At 40.3% G+C, this 19,509-nt stretch overlaps 1 protein-coding gene across 1 annotated transcript; it reads right to left on the bottom strand.

The window, feature by feature from the left end:
• Positions 1 to 44: 44 nt before the first annotated feature.
• Positions 45 to 18,797, bottom strand: mios (missing oocyte, meiosis regulator, homolog (Drosophila)). The gene is made up of 12 exons (XM_024258607.2): positions 18,640 to 18,797; positions 14,310 to 15,156; positions 12,897 to 13,377; positions 11,692 to 11,790; positions 11,372 to 11,626; positions 8,213 to 8,382; positions 8,016 to 8,081; positions 7,775 to 7,933; positions 6,477 to 6,629; positions 4,069 to 4,273; positions 3,834 to 3,963; positions 45 to 598 (listed from the first exon to the last, which is right to left on the bottom strand). Exons 2-12 carry the CDS (start codon positions 15,126 to 15,128, stop codon positions 508 to 510), a joined length of 2,628 nt encoding a protein of 875 aa, XP_024114375.1. The 5' UTR covers positions 15,129 to 15,156; positions 18,640 to 18,797; the 3' UTR covers positions 45 to 507.
• Between the last annotated feature and the right edge of the window lie 712 nt (positions 18,798 to 19,509).

The following is a 19,509-nucleotide window of genomic DNA, read 5'->3' as shown; positions in this document are numbered from 1 at the left end:
ATCAATTATTTTTTTTTTTTTTTAGCTTAAATCGATACAAATTGATTAATTAATTGTATTAACCCAGCCCCAGTTTTAAGGAAAACACTAACTGACTGCGCTACCGATCAGCTCGCAGGGGGTTTTCAACCATTAAAGGCGTTGAAAAGATACACTAGACCCCCAGTTGAATTAGTTTTTTTCAACCAAAATGCACGGGGGTGTGTGTGAATTTTCCAAGCAATGAGAGCGCGTGTTCCCTCCTATTCCTGTTTTCATCCTTAAAGAGGTATTGATTACAAACTTTTGAGTTATTTTATTTACATTTTTTAATTATTACTTTTTATTTATTTATTTTTTTACATGAAATGAGGGGGCGTCGAACAGAAAAAAAAGAAAACAAATATTGTGATTTGGCGCCCCCTCCAGCAGATGGATGGCACCTTAGGCAGTCGCCTATGCCCAGGGCCGGCCCTGGGGGCAGCGGTCAACCCGCCCTGCTGGCTCCAGGCTGGTGTTTGGCGTCCATCAGCTGCTGTCCGAAGGCACCAGGTTCCCCGTGGTGTCCAGCTGCATGCACTTACAGGTGCAGGCCGACACCGGGCACTCTGTGTGGTCTCTGAAACAGATACGTGAAGGTCAGTTTGAACTGGAGGAACACGCAGCTGAACAGCAGAGTGTTGCGGTTTCACACTGCAGTTCTCGTCACTTCTGCATGTTTCTGGAGCCGTTTGTGCTGCAGATTTTTGCAGTGAAAAAATTCTTTCATGCAGACATAAAAACTGGAATTTTAAGTCCCACTTTGATCATCTGTTTTCAAATCATTAGTACAGTGAAAGCTTTCTAAAAGGTGGGAAACAAAAAAATAAATAAAAGAGAAAAGTGTCAAATATAATATCTACAATTATTTGTGTTCCATGGCAGAATTACATTGATGCATGAACACCTGAAGAGGAAGAGGGTAAGCTAAGCTAACACTAGCGCAAATTAGGGCTGGGATGATAAAAATCAATTAATCAATTTGAAATGATTTCAGATAAAAGATCAATAATCGACTCATAAAAATATGGACCGATTACTACCGGGAAGGTTAGTACTTTCTTTCACAGAAATACTTTTTACGCAAAAACACATAATTTCACTATTCCAATATTTTTGCACTTGCAAACTATTTTTTTCTTTCAAAAATATGTTTGTGTTTGCAAACTCTTTTTTTGCTTTCAAAATTTGTATTTGTGTTTCATCTCACGTTTGCCCTCTCTTTGATTTTGCTGTGATAAGTTTTTGTTTCGTGTAATGTTTGTGTGTGAAAGCGAGTTGAGGCACAACGCATCTAAAAATGTTGGTGTTGCAATCGCAAAAATATTTTTTGCAAGCAAAAAAAATTTTCAATCGCAAAAATATTTTTTGAAAGCAAAAAAAAGTTTGCAATCACAAAAATATTTTTTAAAGCAAATATTAAATATTTTTATTGGCAAATAGACAATTTTGATCTCAAAACTGTGACTTTATGACACTATGGTGGCACAAAAATCCCTCCGAAATAGAGCAGGCCAGCATGGTGTGACCCCCCCGTCTGATACGATTGGACAACAGCAGCAAAGTGAAGCCTGTTTGTTAAAAGCATAAGCAAAGCTTCAACCATCGACATTTGCAGGGTTTTGAAACTTCGTTGGTTCCACCGTCACACAGTTCTCCCAAATAAAATCAGGTTATTGACTCTAATGTGGAGCAGAACTGCTGGTGATTGCATTTCCATAATCAGCTCACAAATTACTAATCATTCCCAGTTACCAGGGTGTGTTAGGCATGTAATCAACTTATTCTGAGAATATTTAATAGTAAAGGACTGGAAGGTTTTTAAATGAGGTTACAGCTGTTTTTGAGTATTAACATGTCACTTTGATGTATTTGGAGCCTCTGAAAAAAGGGCTAAAGAGGAATAACATTTGTGATCAACATGTGTTCCATGTGTTCTTGTGACTGAATCTTACTTTTGTGTTGATTCGTTTTCTTGGTTTTTGTCTTAGGATTCTTTGGGGCTTCTAACCTTTCAGTGATCGATCATTTTGATTTTTTTTTTTTACTTTCTTCTGACCAAAACACAGTTTAGTCAAATTCTGGGATGTTCTACGGCACATGGAAAAGTTTACTAACGTGAAGAGGAGGAAAGGAGTGGAAACCGGTTCACTGCTGCACATGTAAACAGATCTTTCTGGAAACTGCGGCCCTACTGAAAACAGGTTACTTAACCCTTTAACACCTGAGATGTCGGAGGTGATGCTGCAATGTTAACGTCTTTTGACTTAGCGTAACTTCTCAAACATTAACAGGATCAACGTAATTCCATCAGATTCTGAAGCAGAGAAAAGCGGCTTTGAGACGCTTTTCTCTGCTTCAGAATCTGATGGGATCCTGTTGACATTTAAAAAGTTACAGTATGCTAAAGAATGTTCTTTATCTAAGTTTCGCCGGCGACGTCTCGGGTATTAATGGGTTAAGCATCAATATAGAGAAAAAAAAAAACAAAGTGCGTTCACTCTACCAAAAGTTAGTTTTGGATCATTTAAAGATAGTTTATCACTTTTTCAGCTGCTTCATGCAATCAAACTTTCTGAAAAAAGGGGGAAAAGATATTTACGGAAGTGCATGGATGTGGGCGTGGCTTAGGATTCGAGGCCACGCCCACATCCACGCACAAATATCGTGCTAGATTTGAACAGCTTTATCGAAATACACCTTTCATACATGAATAAACATACCGAAGCAGTGAAAAAGCTGTGGAATCAGACTATAGCATTGACTGTATTAGAGAACTGGACTGTGTGACTCCGCCCTCAGGCATTCCAAACAGGAAGTGGTTCCAAGAAACCAAAGTTTCATAGACTTCTACAGAGAAATAAATATCTATAACTCAGTCATTCTATTGGTCAGAATAAACATTTTTGCTCTGAAACTTTTTTTCATGATAATCCTAATTTGTTTTTCATATTTTGTCTGTAGTTATTCAAGTTATAAACTGACCAATCAGATGCATCAATAAAAGTAGGTGGAGGCTGTTGGGCCACACGTCCAACATTCAAAACGGTTGGACGGGTTTTGTGTAGCCTGCTTTCAAGTGGTAGGGGTGTGGCCTTCCAACAAGCTCACTCCTGATTGGTGAGCGCGGTTACCGTAGAAACTCAGACCTCCTCGGACCAATCACTGCTTACTGACACTGTCTGGCTCCTACAATGTGGCACCAATATTATAAAAAATGGCGACTGAACTGGTTGGAGCCGGAAGTGGAAGCCAGAGGAAGAGCATGTAAACAGAGAGCTCTCAGCAATGGGGAGGGAAGGGGGGAGGGTAGTTGCTCCACTCCAAAGGTCCCGCCCACAACTCAAAACAAATATCTGATGAATTCCTGCCGCTCTGCAGAAACTATGTTCTAGAAAATTACAAAATTTTTATTATTTTGGCTAAAAACGCATCATAATAATTAAAAGACCACTGCTTTGAAAAGAGATCAAAAGATAATCGGAGTGGGACTTTAGGAAATGAAAAACTCTGTGGAGTTGTACTTGTGATAAACAGCTGATTTCACTAGGTTTTTTATAATGACAATAAAGAATTTTATCTAATCTGATCCAATCAAATGCACTTTACACAACCAACAAGGTCAAGAAGTTCCCGTTTACTGCAACAAACTCTGGAGAACGCCTTCATACCTGAAAGACTGATCTAGAAAGCGTGACTGAGTCTCTCAGAGTGAAGTTGTGTATCGCCTGGTGTCAGGCCGCTTTATCTCCAGCAAACACAACCGTTTGAGAGCAGATGGCGGAGCGGCGTTTGCATCTCACGGCGTTCCCTACCTGAACCAGCTGAGCATGTGGCCGGCGTGGCCACCGTGCCGACAGTTGTGACACCAGGTGAACCAGTTGTTGAACTTGGCGAGTTTGTTCTCTCTCGTCAAATCGGCTTTCTCTTCTGACTTTCCGGTTCCTGAAGAGAACGAGGTTTTAGTTAAGAGAATAACAGTGGATCAGGAGTTTCAATAAAAAATCAGAGCGGGTAGAGGAGGGGTGATGCGGGCGTCCTCGGCCTCACCTGGGCAGTTGGAAACAGGTGTGCCCATGTTCATGAGGCAGAGGGCGCAGCGGGGCAGAGGTTTCCTGCATCCGGGGCAGCTGGTGACTTTGGACTTGGTGGGCGAGCCGCTGACCCCGTACTGGCTGAAGCCCCGGCCCTGATGAGGCAGCGCCGAGCCGCTGTAGGAGATGGACTTCCCGCAGAAGTTGCAGCTCACGAACACCTGCCGGGAGCAAACAAAGGTCGGCTGATAAGACGGAGCGAGAAGATCCAAAGCAAGAGGCTTACCAGATGTCTGCATTTTTAAAGACGCAGTTTAAGCTGCAACAGACAGTAACACAGTAGTGATAGCAGCAGATACTGACAATGAAGCATCAAAAGTTTATGAAACGTTTAAGAAATGAATGAAAGTCAGAGAGATTTTTTGAGTTTATAAGATCTTGCAGAACCACATTCTCAAAGTTTTAGTGCCTTATTTAGGCATGATGGGAAATGAATGTGTAGAAGAGAGCACAGAGGACACAACTTTGTGTTTCTGCTGCACAATATCACAATAAGAAATGTTTCTTTACAAGACGGAGCTGCTATGACGTCACAAACACTCAAAACTTCCCCTTTACGTGACATCATTATCACTGCAGATTTGAAATGTGAACAATATGTGCAAAAGAGTTACAGAAAATTCTCAAACAATAGAAGTTAAAATTGTAAATGTCAAAAGACAGAAGCTTGAAAATGTTACTTTCTTTGTAGAAACATCAGGAACAAGCAAAAAGATGTTATCATTCTATGCTGATGATGTTATTTTATTCCAGAAAGTGTTTAGTTTTGCTAAATAAAAAGCACAAATAGTTTTTAAGATATAGCTAATGCCATGAAAACAGAAGAAAACATACCATACAATTGATAAAAAACTTAAAAATGAAAAAATCTGAGGAAGACTTTTCTCAAACAACAAATTTGCAGCTAAAAGTGAATAACTTGAACTTGTTAAAGATGATTTGGAAATTTGAAAGTATCAAAAACAGATAAAAAAATATGAAATCCAAAATTCTGCATGTTTATTTGGGTGAAATAAATGTAACTAGAAAAGTTGCATTACCTGCAATGATGCTAGTGTGAATGCTTTCAGGTGAAAGTAGTCGCTGAAAATGCTTAAGCTTTTTGCTGAAAATGGTGACACACATTACTTTTTACTTAAAGACTGGAAATCTAGTTAAAAAACTATGAAAGTTGACCTAAATTTCTGAAAAAAACTGTAGTAAAATTGCTTAAAAATCTCTAATACGTGCCAATGTTGCAAAAATAGTGTGTTGCTAAACTCCAAATTAGCCCCAAAAACCTCAGTAGATGCCAAATTAGCCAAAAAGGCTAGGTTGTTGCTCAAATACTAGCTAATTTCCAAAATATCCTAAAATTCCTCAGTTAGTTAAATTATTCAAAAATCTTAGCCGGCTCCTAAAATTGAAGCTAAACTCTAAATTAGCCTATAAACCCCCAGTAGATAACAAATTAGCCAAAAATGTTAGCCTGTTGCTAAAATACTAGCTAAACTCCAAATTAGCATAAAAAACCTCAGTACATGCCAAACTAGCCTAAAAGGTTAGCATGTTGCTAAAAAAATAGTTTTACTCAAAATTAGCATAAAAACCATCAGTAGATGCCTAATTAGCCCCAAAAAGCTAGCTTGTTGCTTAAATACTAGCTAAACTCCAAAAAAGCCTAAAATTCCTCAGCAAACCAAATTACTTGAACATGTTAGCCTGTTGCTAAAATAGAAGCTAAACTCTAAATTAGCCTAAAAACCCTAGTAAATAGCACATTAGCCAAAAACGTTAGCATATTGCTAAAATATTAGCTAAACTCCAAATTTTTAGAACGTTACTATATAACCTGAAAACAGAATATATTTAAAGGTTTCTTGCTGATCTACTTAACATTTTGAATTTCTCATTCATTCCCATAGCGTATTTGAGCACATTTTACTCAATATTTAAAAAACTATAAAGTTTATGAATACCACAAATACAAGCTGTAATGTCCTGAACGAGTTGAACGTTTTGATACCAAGATTGAAGAAATCGCTGAAGATGTGACTGAGTTTAACGTGCAGAGAAACGTACGGAAAGGAGCAGGAGAATCACTACAGTGTGAATGATTACTAAACATTCACACAATTAGCTGCAGAAAAACTGTAAATTATCTTTAAAAATGTTGAAAATTACAAATTAAAAATGAAAGAAAACAGGAATATTAAGAAAAAAAGTGTTGATACAAAAAAGTGCAAAAAAAGAGAAGTTCTTAAAGTCCAGAATCTAAAGAAGCTGAATGCTTTGATGTGATTGCAGCATCATGGAGGGCGGGGTTTGGAACTTCTAAAGGTAATAAGAAGAGAATAAGGACTTCTCCCCATAACAGTGGATCACCTGAGCCAGGGGCTTGGAGCTGGGGTCCAGCTTGCCTCTGAGGATGTCAAACTCGGCCCGTTTGTGCCAGAACCTCCAGGCGTCCAGCAGGTTGCGGTAGTTTTCGATCCAGCACTGGACTCTGGGATCCTTCAGCACCTCTCCTGGAGAACCCTGCGAGGACAGGACGCTCATTTCATCCAGCTTTTTCCCTTCGGGGTGGATCTCACCTGAAGGTAGCCCCGCCCCCTTTCGCCCTGAAGACGCGTGGGAGGGCTTTAAAGGGCTTCATCAGCTCTCATTCATCCCACACAATGGCGCTCCAACGGGAGCTTAAAGCGTTTTTCAGCGGACAGGAACTGGTCCAAAAACAAACGTCTGAAGGATCATCGACTGTCAGGGAACGATCGCAAAGAGAGTTTCTGCTTCAAATACAAATAAAAACCAGGAAACGGTTGAGCTGGGATGTTAAAATCACTCCACAGTGATGAACTGCAGTCAGTAAAACAGACCAGACAGTTATGAAGCTCACTGGGGAATGAGGACGGTAAAACTAAGATTTACTAACATGGAAAATTCTTATTTAAATGGTTATTTGTATAGTTCTCTGATACAGTCATCGACTGAACGCTGAGTTTTTCCCAAAATTAGCAAAATAAAAAATGAAGATTGAAAAAAAAAAAAAAAAACATTTTTCAATCAGAGATTTGGTCGCTCACCTGTAAACTGAACGAGAGCGCGTCGGTCCGAATGCAGTTTAGAATAATTCAGAATAATTTCTCTGGCAGATGAAATCCAACCAAAAAGGTAAGAAAAAAAGGAATTTTAGTTTTTGAAGAATAGAGCCTTTTCACGGTGACGTCAGACTATATGGCGACATCGCCGTCAGTGAGTAAAGTGACTTCTGATTCACAGGTCAACAAAGCAAAGGTCAGCAATTTTATGTAAATAATAAAAGGTAGCCTTACCAATTTTAGGAGAAAAATGAACAACATTTATTTTATGAATGTCCTGCTGAACTGTATTGGCTTTCCTCTCTTAGATCGTTCAAAAATCTAAATTAAAAATGTATTATATCTTCTAATATGTGAGGTTATATTGAAAATATCGACCTTTCATTGGCGCAGATTTTACGAGATTTGGTCGCGGCTCACGAGACGTGAGTCAGGCGAGCCACAGGAAATAGGTCAGAGCTGTTTGCAGCACCAGCCCCTGCTGATTTCTTGAGTGCAGTGAAGCAGATTGTAATCCCATCGCTAAACACTCAACAGGATTAAATATCCATTTTGTTCAAAAATAAAGCACTTTTCTTAGAGTACCTTCAGCATGCAGAAGCTGGCGGTCTGAACATCTCCAGTGATGTCCACGTAGCTCTCCATCAGATCCACGCCGTCTTTAGTCAAACCCGTGAGCAGGATGCCCTCCAGGTTTCCTGCGTCCTTCATCTCTCCGGTCAGCTTTTCGATGTATCGTGGCAGCTGCAGGGATTCACAGGAAAGAGGACAGTTTTCCACAACGGGAAGCTCCGTAAATCCCAAGTGAGCTTAGCTCTGAACTCACCTGAGCGTCACTGAGGAACATGCAGGCGAAGGCGACTCGGTCTCTCACCGCGACGCTGCTCTCATACTGACGCAGAAACACAAAGAACATCAGGAGGAAAAGATTTCTGTCACTGTCAAGAATTACAAATCCTCTCAAAAGAGAAAATTAATTTTCTCTCCAGTTCACAAAGTAAATGAACCGTGTGCGTCTTATACCAGCACGCCGTCGTACGCCCCGGGCTCGCTGGTGAGGAAGGCAAACATGATGCAGAGGTAGGGGTTCTTCAGCTGCAGCCTCAGCGAGCTGCACATCTCCCTCCACAGGGACGACTTCTCGTCCGTGTAGCCTGACAGAGCCATGGCGACCACGTTCAGGTTCAGGTCACCTGCAGGCGAGGATCATTCTTAATGTCTGCTTCCACGCTAAAGGCTAAAGAAACAACTAATGTGGGAAAATGTGTCATTTCCAAAAAAGCTCTTCAGTTTGTGATTTCCATCTTTGTATTCAAAAAGTAATGAAAACTTACTGCAGACTATTGGTTTTACAGACGCTGCAGTTTTGTGTAAAACTGTACTGAACGGAAAAGTCTAGCAGGGGGCGGAGCCACAAATGATGGCTGCTTCCAAACTGTCCAGGCGTCATTCCTCTCCCAAAAACCAGCATTAGAAACAGTCAGTCGGACACATTCAGGGAGTCACCTACGATTCAACTGGTTGGAACCCTCTATAAACCTGAGAAAACAGGAAGTGAAGGAGCGTCTGCATGACGGTTATCGGATTCTGTGAGGGTTTCCCTGCAGCAGCTGCTCCAGTTGTGGTCGCAGTCTGTCAGCAAACAGTCGTGAAAGCTCTCGCAGCGGTCAGGTGAAACCACAGCAGCTGACACGGTTTATTTATAATCACCTCCTCAATAAAGCTGATTAAACATTACTTTTGACCAGAACCACAGTGGACAATTAAAAAAATGGGATTATGAGGACAGTTTTACGACGTGTTTGGTTGGAGAAAAACGCTTATGGTCACGCTGAGAAACAGGAAACCGCAGAAAATGAAGCTCAGAGATCTACAAACACGCCCATCATCCGTGTTCTGAACCTGCTAAATCTCTTTCAGGGTCATGGGGTTGCTGGAGCCTATCCCAGACGCTGCTGGGTGAAGGCCGGCGATCTGTTGCAAGGATGCACTCTCACACTTTTGGAGTGTGTGAGGAAACTGAAGCGCCCGGAGAAAACCCACAAGAAGAACATGAAAACACAGAAAGGACCCAGCTGGGATTTGAACCATCTCCCTGTGAGCTGGGAGAGCTAACCGCTACACCACCGTGCCTTCCTAGGGACAAACTGACCAAGAAAAAACGAATCCGTGAAGCTTTCAGCCTTCAAGTTTTCTTGAAGATCTGCTTTTCCTGAATGCAAAGATCCTTTATTGCAAAGATGTGCACTCTGATATTTTTCTGCAAACTAAACGTGCAGAAATGGATCTGAATGAACAGTAGACAGACGTTTAAACCACTTTCTGGTTCTAATCAGGGCCAAGAAGGTAATTATTCATCAGACCGGAGAGTGTTGAACATGACATAATCTCCATAAATCCATTTCCTGACATGTTTTCTTAGCGTTTCATTCCACTGAGGTGGGAAACGAGCAGACATACCTTGAGCAGAGCTTTTGTTTGTTTAAATCAATACATCATGTGGGAGAAACGTTACAGAACAAAAAAAACTACAAAAGTGCTGAAAAGGTTGACACGCCTTATCGAGTGAATGCTCAGGAAACTGGAAAACGTTTGACCCACTTCGGGGAGACTTCTCCGAGCTAACATGAGAGCAAACAGGAGCGTCACCCTCTTCCGTTCACCTCCTGCTGGGTCATTTCTACTCCTAAAGTCCACAAGTGTTCAGAGAAAGTTTCATTTCTGTTCAGAAACACACAACAACAAAAAAACGACTTCAAAAACTAAATTATATTTTAAACTATGAACGGGGCGGATTTACTCCACGCCAACAGTCCTGCCCACAACTTAGAAGTGAATTTCTAATGAATTTCTGCCGCTCTGCAGAAACTGTGACCTAGAAAACGACACAGATGTTTAGATGCTGGATAAAAATGGCATCACCGTAATTAAAAGACCACTGGGAATGCTATGAAAACAGATCAGAAGATGATCAGAGTAGACTTTAAAATAGTTACTGAAAAATGTACAAAAAAAAAAGCCACGTTTGAACAGAACATTTTATAGTTTGACCAGAAAACTGACTAAACAAATCTTTGGATGTTCCAAAAAGCCTTCAGTGTCTGTAGAGCATCCCAAAGAAAAAAGGACGTCAGTGTGTTGTGCTGGTGGACCAATGTTCCCGTCAGGGCTCCCACATTTTACTAGTTGATTTATCACCGATTATTTCCGATTAGTCGACTAATCGGGTCATGTGCAAGGTGGATGTAAAGCAAACATCTAAACCATCGTTAGCTTTTAACAAACTAAAAATAAAGACGATGAAGATAATAATTTATTATACTAGAAAGTTAAACTCCAAATTACCCCAAAAAGCTAGCTTATTGCTTAGGTGCTAGCTAGACTCCAAAATAGCCAAAATTCCTCACTAAATTAGACAAAAACGTTAGCCTGTTGCTAAAATAGAAGCTAACCTCTAAATTAGCCTATAAAACCTTAACAAATTAGCCAAAAACGTTAGCATGTTGCTAAAATAGAAGCTAAACTCTAAATTAGCCTATAAAACCTTAACAAATTATCCAAAAACGTTAGCATGTCGCTAAAATAAAAGCTAACCTCTAAATTAGCCTTTAAGGCCATAACAAATTAGCCAAAAACGTTAGCATGTTGCTAAAATAGAAGCTAAACTCAGATAACAAATTAGCCAAAAACGTTAACCTGTTGTTAAAATAGAAGCTAAACTCCAAATTATCATAAAAAACCCAGTAGATGCTAAATTAGCCAAAAGGCTAATACATTGCTTAAATACTAGCTTAAACTCCACAATAGCCTCAAATTCCTCAGAAATTAAATTAGTAAACATGTTAGCTTGTTGCTACTATAGAAGCTAAACTCCTGATTTTTTTTAACATTACCATAAAAGATGAAAACATATTTCATGAATTTATTTAAAGGCTTGTTGCTAATCTACTTAACATTTAGAGATGTGAAGACTTTCTCATTCATTTCATACGGAGCAGGAGAATCACTGTAGTGTCGATGCTTACTAACCAAGCAATCAGACTATAGTAACGCTTATAGTTTTGTTCAACTTTACTACACTCCGACTCCATATAATATAAAGTACTATTATATTAGTTATCGACTACTTTAATAGTTGATTAGTCGTCGATCAGTCGACTAATCGTGGCGGCCCTCACTCACCTCTGTCCGTCATGGCTCCCTTGTTGAGGATCTGGATGGCGCGGCGGATGTCCAGGTTGAACAGAGCGATGGCGGCGGCCCGCTCCCACTCCTGCTCCTGCTCCAGCGACCGCAGGAAGGTCTCCACGTCGATGTCGGAGCCGCGGCTCACCCAGCCGCACAGCCGCAGCGCCAGGCTGCGCTCCTCGCTGTGGTACCGCGGCACGTCGGTCTGCCGGTCCGAGCCGATCCAGCACCGCCGGCTCTCCGTGGTCCCTTCAGAGACAGGACAGCGGTGGATGCGGAAGTGCTCCGCTTCAGCGACATGGAGGCGTCCGTACCTGAGCTGCTCTTCACGATGTTCTTGATCCCAGAATAAACCAGAGACTGTTTGTTTCCAGGCAGCTTCAGCTCCAGGTCTTCAGCACTCTGCTTCATATGTGACTCTCACATAGGAAACAAACTCATTTTGGATGACAGAGAACTTCACAAGTACACTGTTTAATATGGGGTACGTTGTGTTGTCATGGTAACAGCTTTAACTTCCACTCTAGCTCCTCTTTAAAAAAGTAATCCTCATGAGAAGTCTAAAAAAAGCATCATATTAAAGGGAAAGTTCCCCTTTTAGTGCTTGTTTTTGTCCAGATATTGAAGCAAAAGTTTATTTAAAATAAAATAAAAAAGTCTAAATGGTTCAATTCCTCTGCTGTTTCATTTTTTCCTTCTTAGGTTCTCTTCTTTATGTCTTTTTTGCTTTATTACACTCTTTAAAATGATCAAATTCACCTAAACATGTGAGGATAAACCGTGGAATCAGGTTTATCAACATTTCAATTATAATTGTGTATATAAATATACACATTATATTGTGTTCAATATTTTTTGGATTGTTAAAAGTGTTTCTACTGTTTTTTGATTTTAAAAAATGTACTCCTTTGTGGTGTCAAAGTAATGGTTGGAAGTCTTTTATAATAAAAATAATAATAATAAAGTCACCTTTTCAGCTTTTTGATTTTTTACTGCAGCACAATGTCACAAACTTAAACAAAATATCTCAAAATGAGCAGCAATTATAGGTTAAAAAATATTTACGATTTAAAATGATTAAATAATTATAGGTCAGGATTAATTAATTGTATGACGGTAGCATTTCTCTTTATTAATAAAAAAGGAAACAAAATATAGCTTCCAGATAGTTAAAATAGAAATCTAACACATTTTTCTGAAATAAACAGATTTTGAAGCTTTTTTGACTGTTTAGTGACAAAAACTAAACAATCCACACTTATTTATTTAGCAGATAAATAGACAGCTGCCTATTTAAGCCTATTTATTACTTAATACAGTTTAAGGGACATTGTTGGATGGGTTAATTTATCTGTAAATATCTTAATTACCTTTAAAATGTTTGAATGTCTGAATTTTGATTGAAATAAACCAAATCCAAACCCCTGTCATTGAGTATCTTTTGTGAGCGACGCCGCCCTCTGCTGGCAGCTCGGAGAAGTGCTCGGAGGATGATTCCGTTCTCAGGTGTGAAGGATATAGAAGAGGTCGTACCATAAAGACTTGAGCTGGGGGTCGCTGCCTCCGGCCAGCAGGTGGTTCCTCCACACCTGCAGCGTGTCGTGCCCGTACCTGGACTGGGCCCTCTCCCTCATCTTGGTGGCGATGTCCTTCTCCACCGCCCCCTCCACCGCCTCCTCCACGCAGTCGTACAGGTGGCGGCCGCACGCCCACATGAGCGAGGTGGTGGAGCTCCAGGCCAGGGAGATGCGCTCGAACACGGTGAAGTCCGTCATGACCCGGTTGGCGGCGGACACCACCACCATGCGGTTCTGGGAGGAGGGGTGCCAGGCGAAGCTGCCGATCTGGCTCTCGCAGGGCTTGACGCTGCGCTCGATGATGGTGGGCTCCGTCTCGTCGCCGATGGGCGTGGGGGTGTGCTGCATGTCGTACAGGCGGATGATGTTGCTGTCCCGGGTTAAGGTGGCCAGCAGGCCGGTGCGCGTCGGACACCACGCCACCTGCAGGGGGCAGAAACCCTCAATTAAACTCGTTGGATCAGGGGTCCCCAAACTTTATCTTGTGGGGGCCACAGAACTGTTATCTTCTCTGATGGGGGGCCGGGGTCGGGTTGTAGGCTAACAGAAAAAGTTTAACAATCACAGCTTTCTAGAAAGCCACACATAAACAAATTTTAAATAATTTATTTCTATAATCTTCATCGAAAAAAATAATACTAAAACATTTAGAAAACTAGATATTTAGAATTACTTGAGATAATACTAGTGTGACTGCTGTAAGCTGAATTTGGCCGCTGAAGATGCTAATGCTAATAGCTGAATAAGCTGAAATTGATAGCTGAAAAAGCTGCAGTTGATAGCTAGCTAAAATATTAGCAAAATGCCAAATTAGCCTAAAGAACTGAAAAAAAAACAATTTAGCTAAAAAAGCTAGCATGTAGCTAAAATATTAACTAAACTCCAAATTAGCCTAAAAATCTGAAAAAGCCTAAATTAGCAAAAACAGATAGCATGTAGCTGAAATATAAGCTAAATGACAAATTAGCCGAAAAAACAAATGTGTAATTTAGCTAAAAGAGCTAGCATAAGGCTAAAATATTAACTAAACTCCAAATATAAATCTAGAAATCCTCAGTGACTGCCAAAACAGTGGAAAAAGCTAGCATTAAAAAAAAAGCTAAAGAGCTGAAGAGCTGAAGAGGTATGGACGTCCAAAAAAAAACATGATAAGAAAAGTAACAATAAAGAAATAAAGAAAAAGTGAACCACTAATAAACCAATACTCTAGCTCCTCCCATCATAGTTCAGACTGGAGAAAGGTGAAATAAAAAGTGCCGTTCTACGTGGGTCTCAATGGACCGTGGGGGCCGGGCCAAATGTGGAGGTGGGCCTGATCCGGCCCGCGGGCCGTAGTTTGCAGAGAAGCGGCGTACCTTGGTGAGCGGCTTGGGCTGCTCGGTGAGCGTGAGGACGGGCTTTTCAAACTTCCTCAGGTCCCAGATGGCCACCTGGCCCTCAAAAAAGGACGCCACGCGGTCGTGGAAGTGCGGGTCGACCGTCACGCCCTGGATGGCCTTGGTGTTGACGAAGGTCTTCTGGCTGGTGTTCCGGAGGTCGAATATGGCCAGGTTGCGGTGCATGCCCGCCAGCAGCAGCTTGGGGTCCCGCAGCAGCCAGCACAGCGACAGGCAGGCGTCGTTCTGGCCGATCTCGTACAGCGGCTTGGTCACGGTGCTGCCCGAGTCCACATCCGTCGGCGGGAGGCGGATTTTCTCCGCTGCCGCGCTGCTCTCCGCTGCCAACTTACTGCTGATGTCCCAGATGAGGACGGAGAAGTCGGCGCGGTGCTTGTCCAGCCCGGCGGCCAGCAGGTTGCTGTCCACCGGGTTCCAGGCCAGCGTGTTGCACTGGCGGGCGTGTTTGGGCACAAACTCCTTCCCCACCAGCTCCTTACAGGTGGAGGTGTGGCTCTGACCCAAACTGGTGAGCACCACCCGGCCGTTGGCCTGGCCCACAGCCAGCAGGCACTCGGGCTCCTGCTTGGGGTACCAGGCCACGCATTTCATGTAGGGGGTGTCGGAGTTGATGGCCAGCAGGGTGGCGGCGGTTTCCTCCGAGAGGGGCAGCGAGCCGGGCTTGGCCTCTGCGCTGCCGATGGGTCCGATCCGGTACAGACCCAGCTCCGAGTCGCAGATGACGTAGCGGTCCGGGTGGTGCGGCGACCACAGGATGTCCGGCTTGGAGCCGCTCATGGTGCGGCTGAAAGACTCGTCTGTTCTCCTGAAGATACAGATCAGAACGGAAACGCAGGTTTTACCGTCAAACTGATGAGAGGGCGGATCTTTCAGAGTGAAATCCAACTTTATCCACGAGTGGAACCACAATAAACCACAGAACAATACACTAAAGCTTTCGAATATGTGCTTCAATAAAAATCAACGTTAATGTCAAAGTTCCAGTCTGTTAACCCTTTAACACCTGAGGCTTAAACTCTAAATCTTTCACATTCTGTAACTTTTCAACCGTTAACATGAGAATTCCAGCAGATTCTGAAGGAGAAAAGATGCTTTTCATCGACTAATCAAAATACATAAATAACCTGTGATTGGTTGACTAACCAGGAAAACGATAGGTGATTAGTCGACAAATAGAAAAATCAATCAGTGATTAGACGACCAATCGGGAAATTCATTGGTGATCAGTTGAGTAACCGGAAAATCAATAGGCAATTAGTCGACCAAAAATAAATAGATAAATAAATAAACCGGCGATTTGATGATTAATCGGAAAAAAACAACCTGCGATTATTCAACTAGTCGGGGGGAAAATAGAAAATGACCGGAGATTAGTCGACAAATCAGAAGAAAAATCAACGATTGATTGACTAAACTAGGGAAAAAAATATATCAGTGATTAGTCGACTAATCAAAAATAAATAAATAAATCAACCAACAATTAGACGTTTAATTGAAAAAACAATCAGCAATTAGATGACATTTATTGGTGATCAGTCGACAAACCGGAAAATTAATAGGCAATTAATCGACCAAAAAAATAAAAATAAAAAAATCAACTGCTGATTATTCAACTAATCAGAAAAATAATCAGTGATTGGTTGACTCATATGAGAAATAAAAAATCAGTGATTAGTCGACTAATCTGAAGAAAAAAAAAAGGTGAGTGGTTGAATAACAGGAAAAACAACAAGCGATTAGTTGACTAATAAGGGGAAATTAATTTGGTGATCAGTCAACAAACCAGAAAAATAATAGGCAATTAGTCGACTAATCAAAAATAAATAAATAAATAAATCGGCTACTAATCGGGAAAACAATCTGCGATTATTCAACTAGTCAGGGTAAAATAACTGGTGATTGGTCGACTAATCAGAAAAACGATAGGCAATCAGACGACAAATTTAAAAATTAACCAGTGATTAGACGACAAGTCAAAAAAAATTGTGATTGGTTGAATTACAGGAAAAACAATAGGCAATAACTCGACCAATACAAAAATAAATAAATAAATAAATAGATCAACCAGCGATTATTTGACCAATCGGGGGAAATTAATTGGTGATTGGTTGACAAATAGATTCTGTTTTTCTTTATTTCGTTTAATGCAGCTTTTTTTCTGTCTCATAAGTTTTCCTTATTGTGTTAAAGGGGGAAGAAATATGTTTTTTTTGGAGAAGTTTGATCCAGCTGGACTCCAGGTCGGCTGGCTGGAATCTGCTCTCAGGTGGGGGCGTGTCTGTCCTCTCTGAACTGCTCGCCTCTGGTAACAGTGGTGGGCGGGACTTTGGCGGAGAACTGCAGAGTTTCCACCGTTTTTAGACGACGCCGGTGCTTCTTATTGTATAAAATTCATGTCGTCTTCATCCCAAAATGAAAAAATGATCAGTTCCTGGTTGTTGGATTTCTAATAGCAGACAGCTCCGTCAGGCTCCGCCTCCCTGACCGCTCCTGCATTACAGATGTCAGATTGACGTTCGTTTTCAGCCCTATTTATTAAAACAAAAGATCACTTTTGTCCAAAAACTACGAATAAATGGAACATTATCTCTTTAATTTAATAACCTCTCAAATATAGAATATAAAAAAAGTTTACGTTTATTTAAAGTTTTATCACGCTGATCTCACAGCTGTACACCTGAGGGCGCTAATAAATAATTAATTAATCACGTGCGTTAACGCCTCAACTTTGACAGCCATAAAAACGTTAATTTTTGTTTAGGAAAATTGTTAAATCTGGGCAAATTTTAAGTTTTATTTTATCTCAAAAGAGCAGAAATCAAAGACAAAATCACCATTTCCATTGGGAAACTTGTTTCACAATAACTAACACAGTCAGAGAAACTAAAGTATGACACTAAACTCATCTTACATCATCCCTGCATTTGGGTCAGATCCTGTCAGTTTATTTAAACATTTTTTAAAGAGTTTACAGATGTTGTCTGCAAACACTTTTCTTTACAAACTCTCTGAATTGATCTCCAGATCCATGCTGGCCTTTAGAACAGTTGTACTTTTGAACCGTCTCAACTTCTGTCATAAAGAAGAAAAGCTGAAGTTACTGGTTGACTAACATGCAGTAAAGTCACAGAAATTCACCCAACTGCAGAAGTTTTCTGCAAATGATGAAGCAACAGGAGGAGAAACGGATGGAATCAACGGAGGAATGAGGCCAAAATTTAAAACCAGGACTTAAATGAATGACGGATGGACGGCGTCCTTAATGACAACGTCCAGATCTAAATACGTTTCCTATTTCTTTGGAAACATTTGAGCCGCTTTGTGAAAGAAAAGGAGAAAAATATGTCCCACAATTCCTGCTAATAGAGTCCTGCTGCTCATAGAAACCTCCTGGTTTGCTTGAGGGGGATAAAAAAGCTCCATCGCAAAATTTTTCACAATAAAAGTCGGAGAAACACTTCGGGATTATCAGAACATTTCATGAAAATGCTCTAAAGTCTTTTATCTTCTAATAACAAACTCCGTGGACACAATCTATTCAATTGATTAGCCTGAATATTTGTAAAACTATTTTTTTTTTCCAGAGAATAAAAAACTAACTGGAATTGAGTATAGAGAAGGTTTCTTTGACTTCCAGAAAGAAAAAACAAACACGATTTTGTCTCAAAATTAATATAATTTGTTGCTAGTTTCCTTTATTTCCTATCAATTTAAATTAACCTGCAGCAGCTCTGTTGAGTAAAATCATGAATAAATATTGAAGTTAAAATCAAACCCTGCTTCATCTAAAAATCCATTTAGAGCTGTCCAATCTAATCTGTTTGTGGCCTTTGACGTTTTAATCAATTTGAAACACAGAAGCAAAGAATGTTAGAAAGAAAAATAAAATAAAGAACTTTAAAAACTTAAATTAAACCATCAGAATTGGTCTATTTCAGACCCGTTACCAGCTCAGGATTCCGTCCAAACACACCTATGAGTGAAATTCACTCCAAACGTGAGAAATATTTCACTTATTTCTCATTATTCTCAAACTTACCAAGAACATACATCCCATTTAATGTGCCAAATTTAAGAGACATTTATTTCAAAAAAGTTGTAGTAATTAACGAAAACTAGCGTTTTCGGGATACTTAAACTAAAGGGGCAAAGTTTGTTAACATGCTAACCTCAGCGAGCTAATGCTAACGTTTACAGGTCAAACGTAAACGTTTTTATTTGTCATTAAATCCAAATCTCGAGCATTTTTACCAGGAAATGGTTCTATAAGTTCGTAGTCGGGACTTACTCTCAGCAGGTTTGAACACGCGGACGAGAATCGGCTGGAAAACCATATGGAAAGCACAAGGATGTTATGTGTTACACCAAAATATGTCCGTGTCGCCGCAGCGGTCGGTGGGGTCTCGTTCCACGACGATGTGCTGGACATGGAACTCGCCACTAGAGGCCGCCAAAGCCCCACGAACGAAGGAGAGACAGATCGCTGTTAAAGAAACTTACATTTAGTATAAAGAAAAAATTAAAACGAGAAAGCGGAAATTATCGACAAAAAAATAGACAATTAAGAGCCCTTAAAAGTGTTACTTTTAAGTAGCAGACCCCTATTTTATTTTGGTAAAAGCCCATTAGTTTCTACCATATTTGTTTACAAGACAATCTGTTTAGAACCGCAAATAATGATTAAAAACATTGAAGACATTTTCTTCAAACAAACCAAACAAAATCATTATTTAAATTAAAATCTATTAAAATAAAAACCTATTTACATTTTCAAATGCTAATAAAGATTTATTTTTCAAAAAGATTAAAATACCCCAAATGCACTTGTATTTTTTTCTTAATTCAGGACAAAAAATTACTTTAATCTGATTCTAACATGTAATTGAATCAAATATTTATGTAATTTTATTCTAATCTTATGAATATCATCTCATTTATTGATCTGGCTTTACTGTTAGCACCATAATCTACAAACAAGAGAAAAATATTGTGCATATACTTTGTTATTTTATACAACTGCAAATACTTTCTCCCCAAACTTTATTAACAACAAAGCTCAGTCTCAGGAAGGGTGTCCATCACCATCATCCCATCATCTCTGTTTGACGCCGTCGTCTTCATCTCTCTGCTTCATCTCTGAAAGCTCCAAACTGAAGAA

This window comes from Oryzias melastigma, linkage group LG16 (genome assembly GCF_002922805.2).
Source record: "Oryzias melastigma strain HK-1 linkage group LG16, ASM292280v2, whole genome shotgun sequence".
Classification (NCBI taxonomy): Eukaryota; Metazoa; Chordata; class Actinopteri; order Beloniformes; family Adrianichthyidae; genus Oryzias; species Oryzias melastigma.
Note: the sequence above shows the minus strand (reverse complement) of the source record. Positions and strands in the feature narration are given on the sequence as shown.

What these genes read in the sequence shown, in the direction of transcription:
- mios (XM_024258607.2), bottom strand. Translation starts at nt 15,128, where the DNA reads ATGAGCGGCTCCAAGCCGGACATCCTGTGGTCGCCGCACCACCCGGAC. An exon ending in GGGAGCCATGACGGACAGAG is followed by an intron (nt 8,383 to 11,371) that starts GTGAGTGAGGGC and finishes CCTCGCCTGCAG; the next exon opens with GTGACCTGAACCTGAACGTG. An exon ending in GGGCGTACGACGGCGTGCTG is followed by an intron (nt 8,082 to 8,212) that starts GTATAAGACGCA and finishes TTTCTGCGTCAG; the next exon opens with TATGAGAGCAGCGTCGCGGT.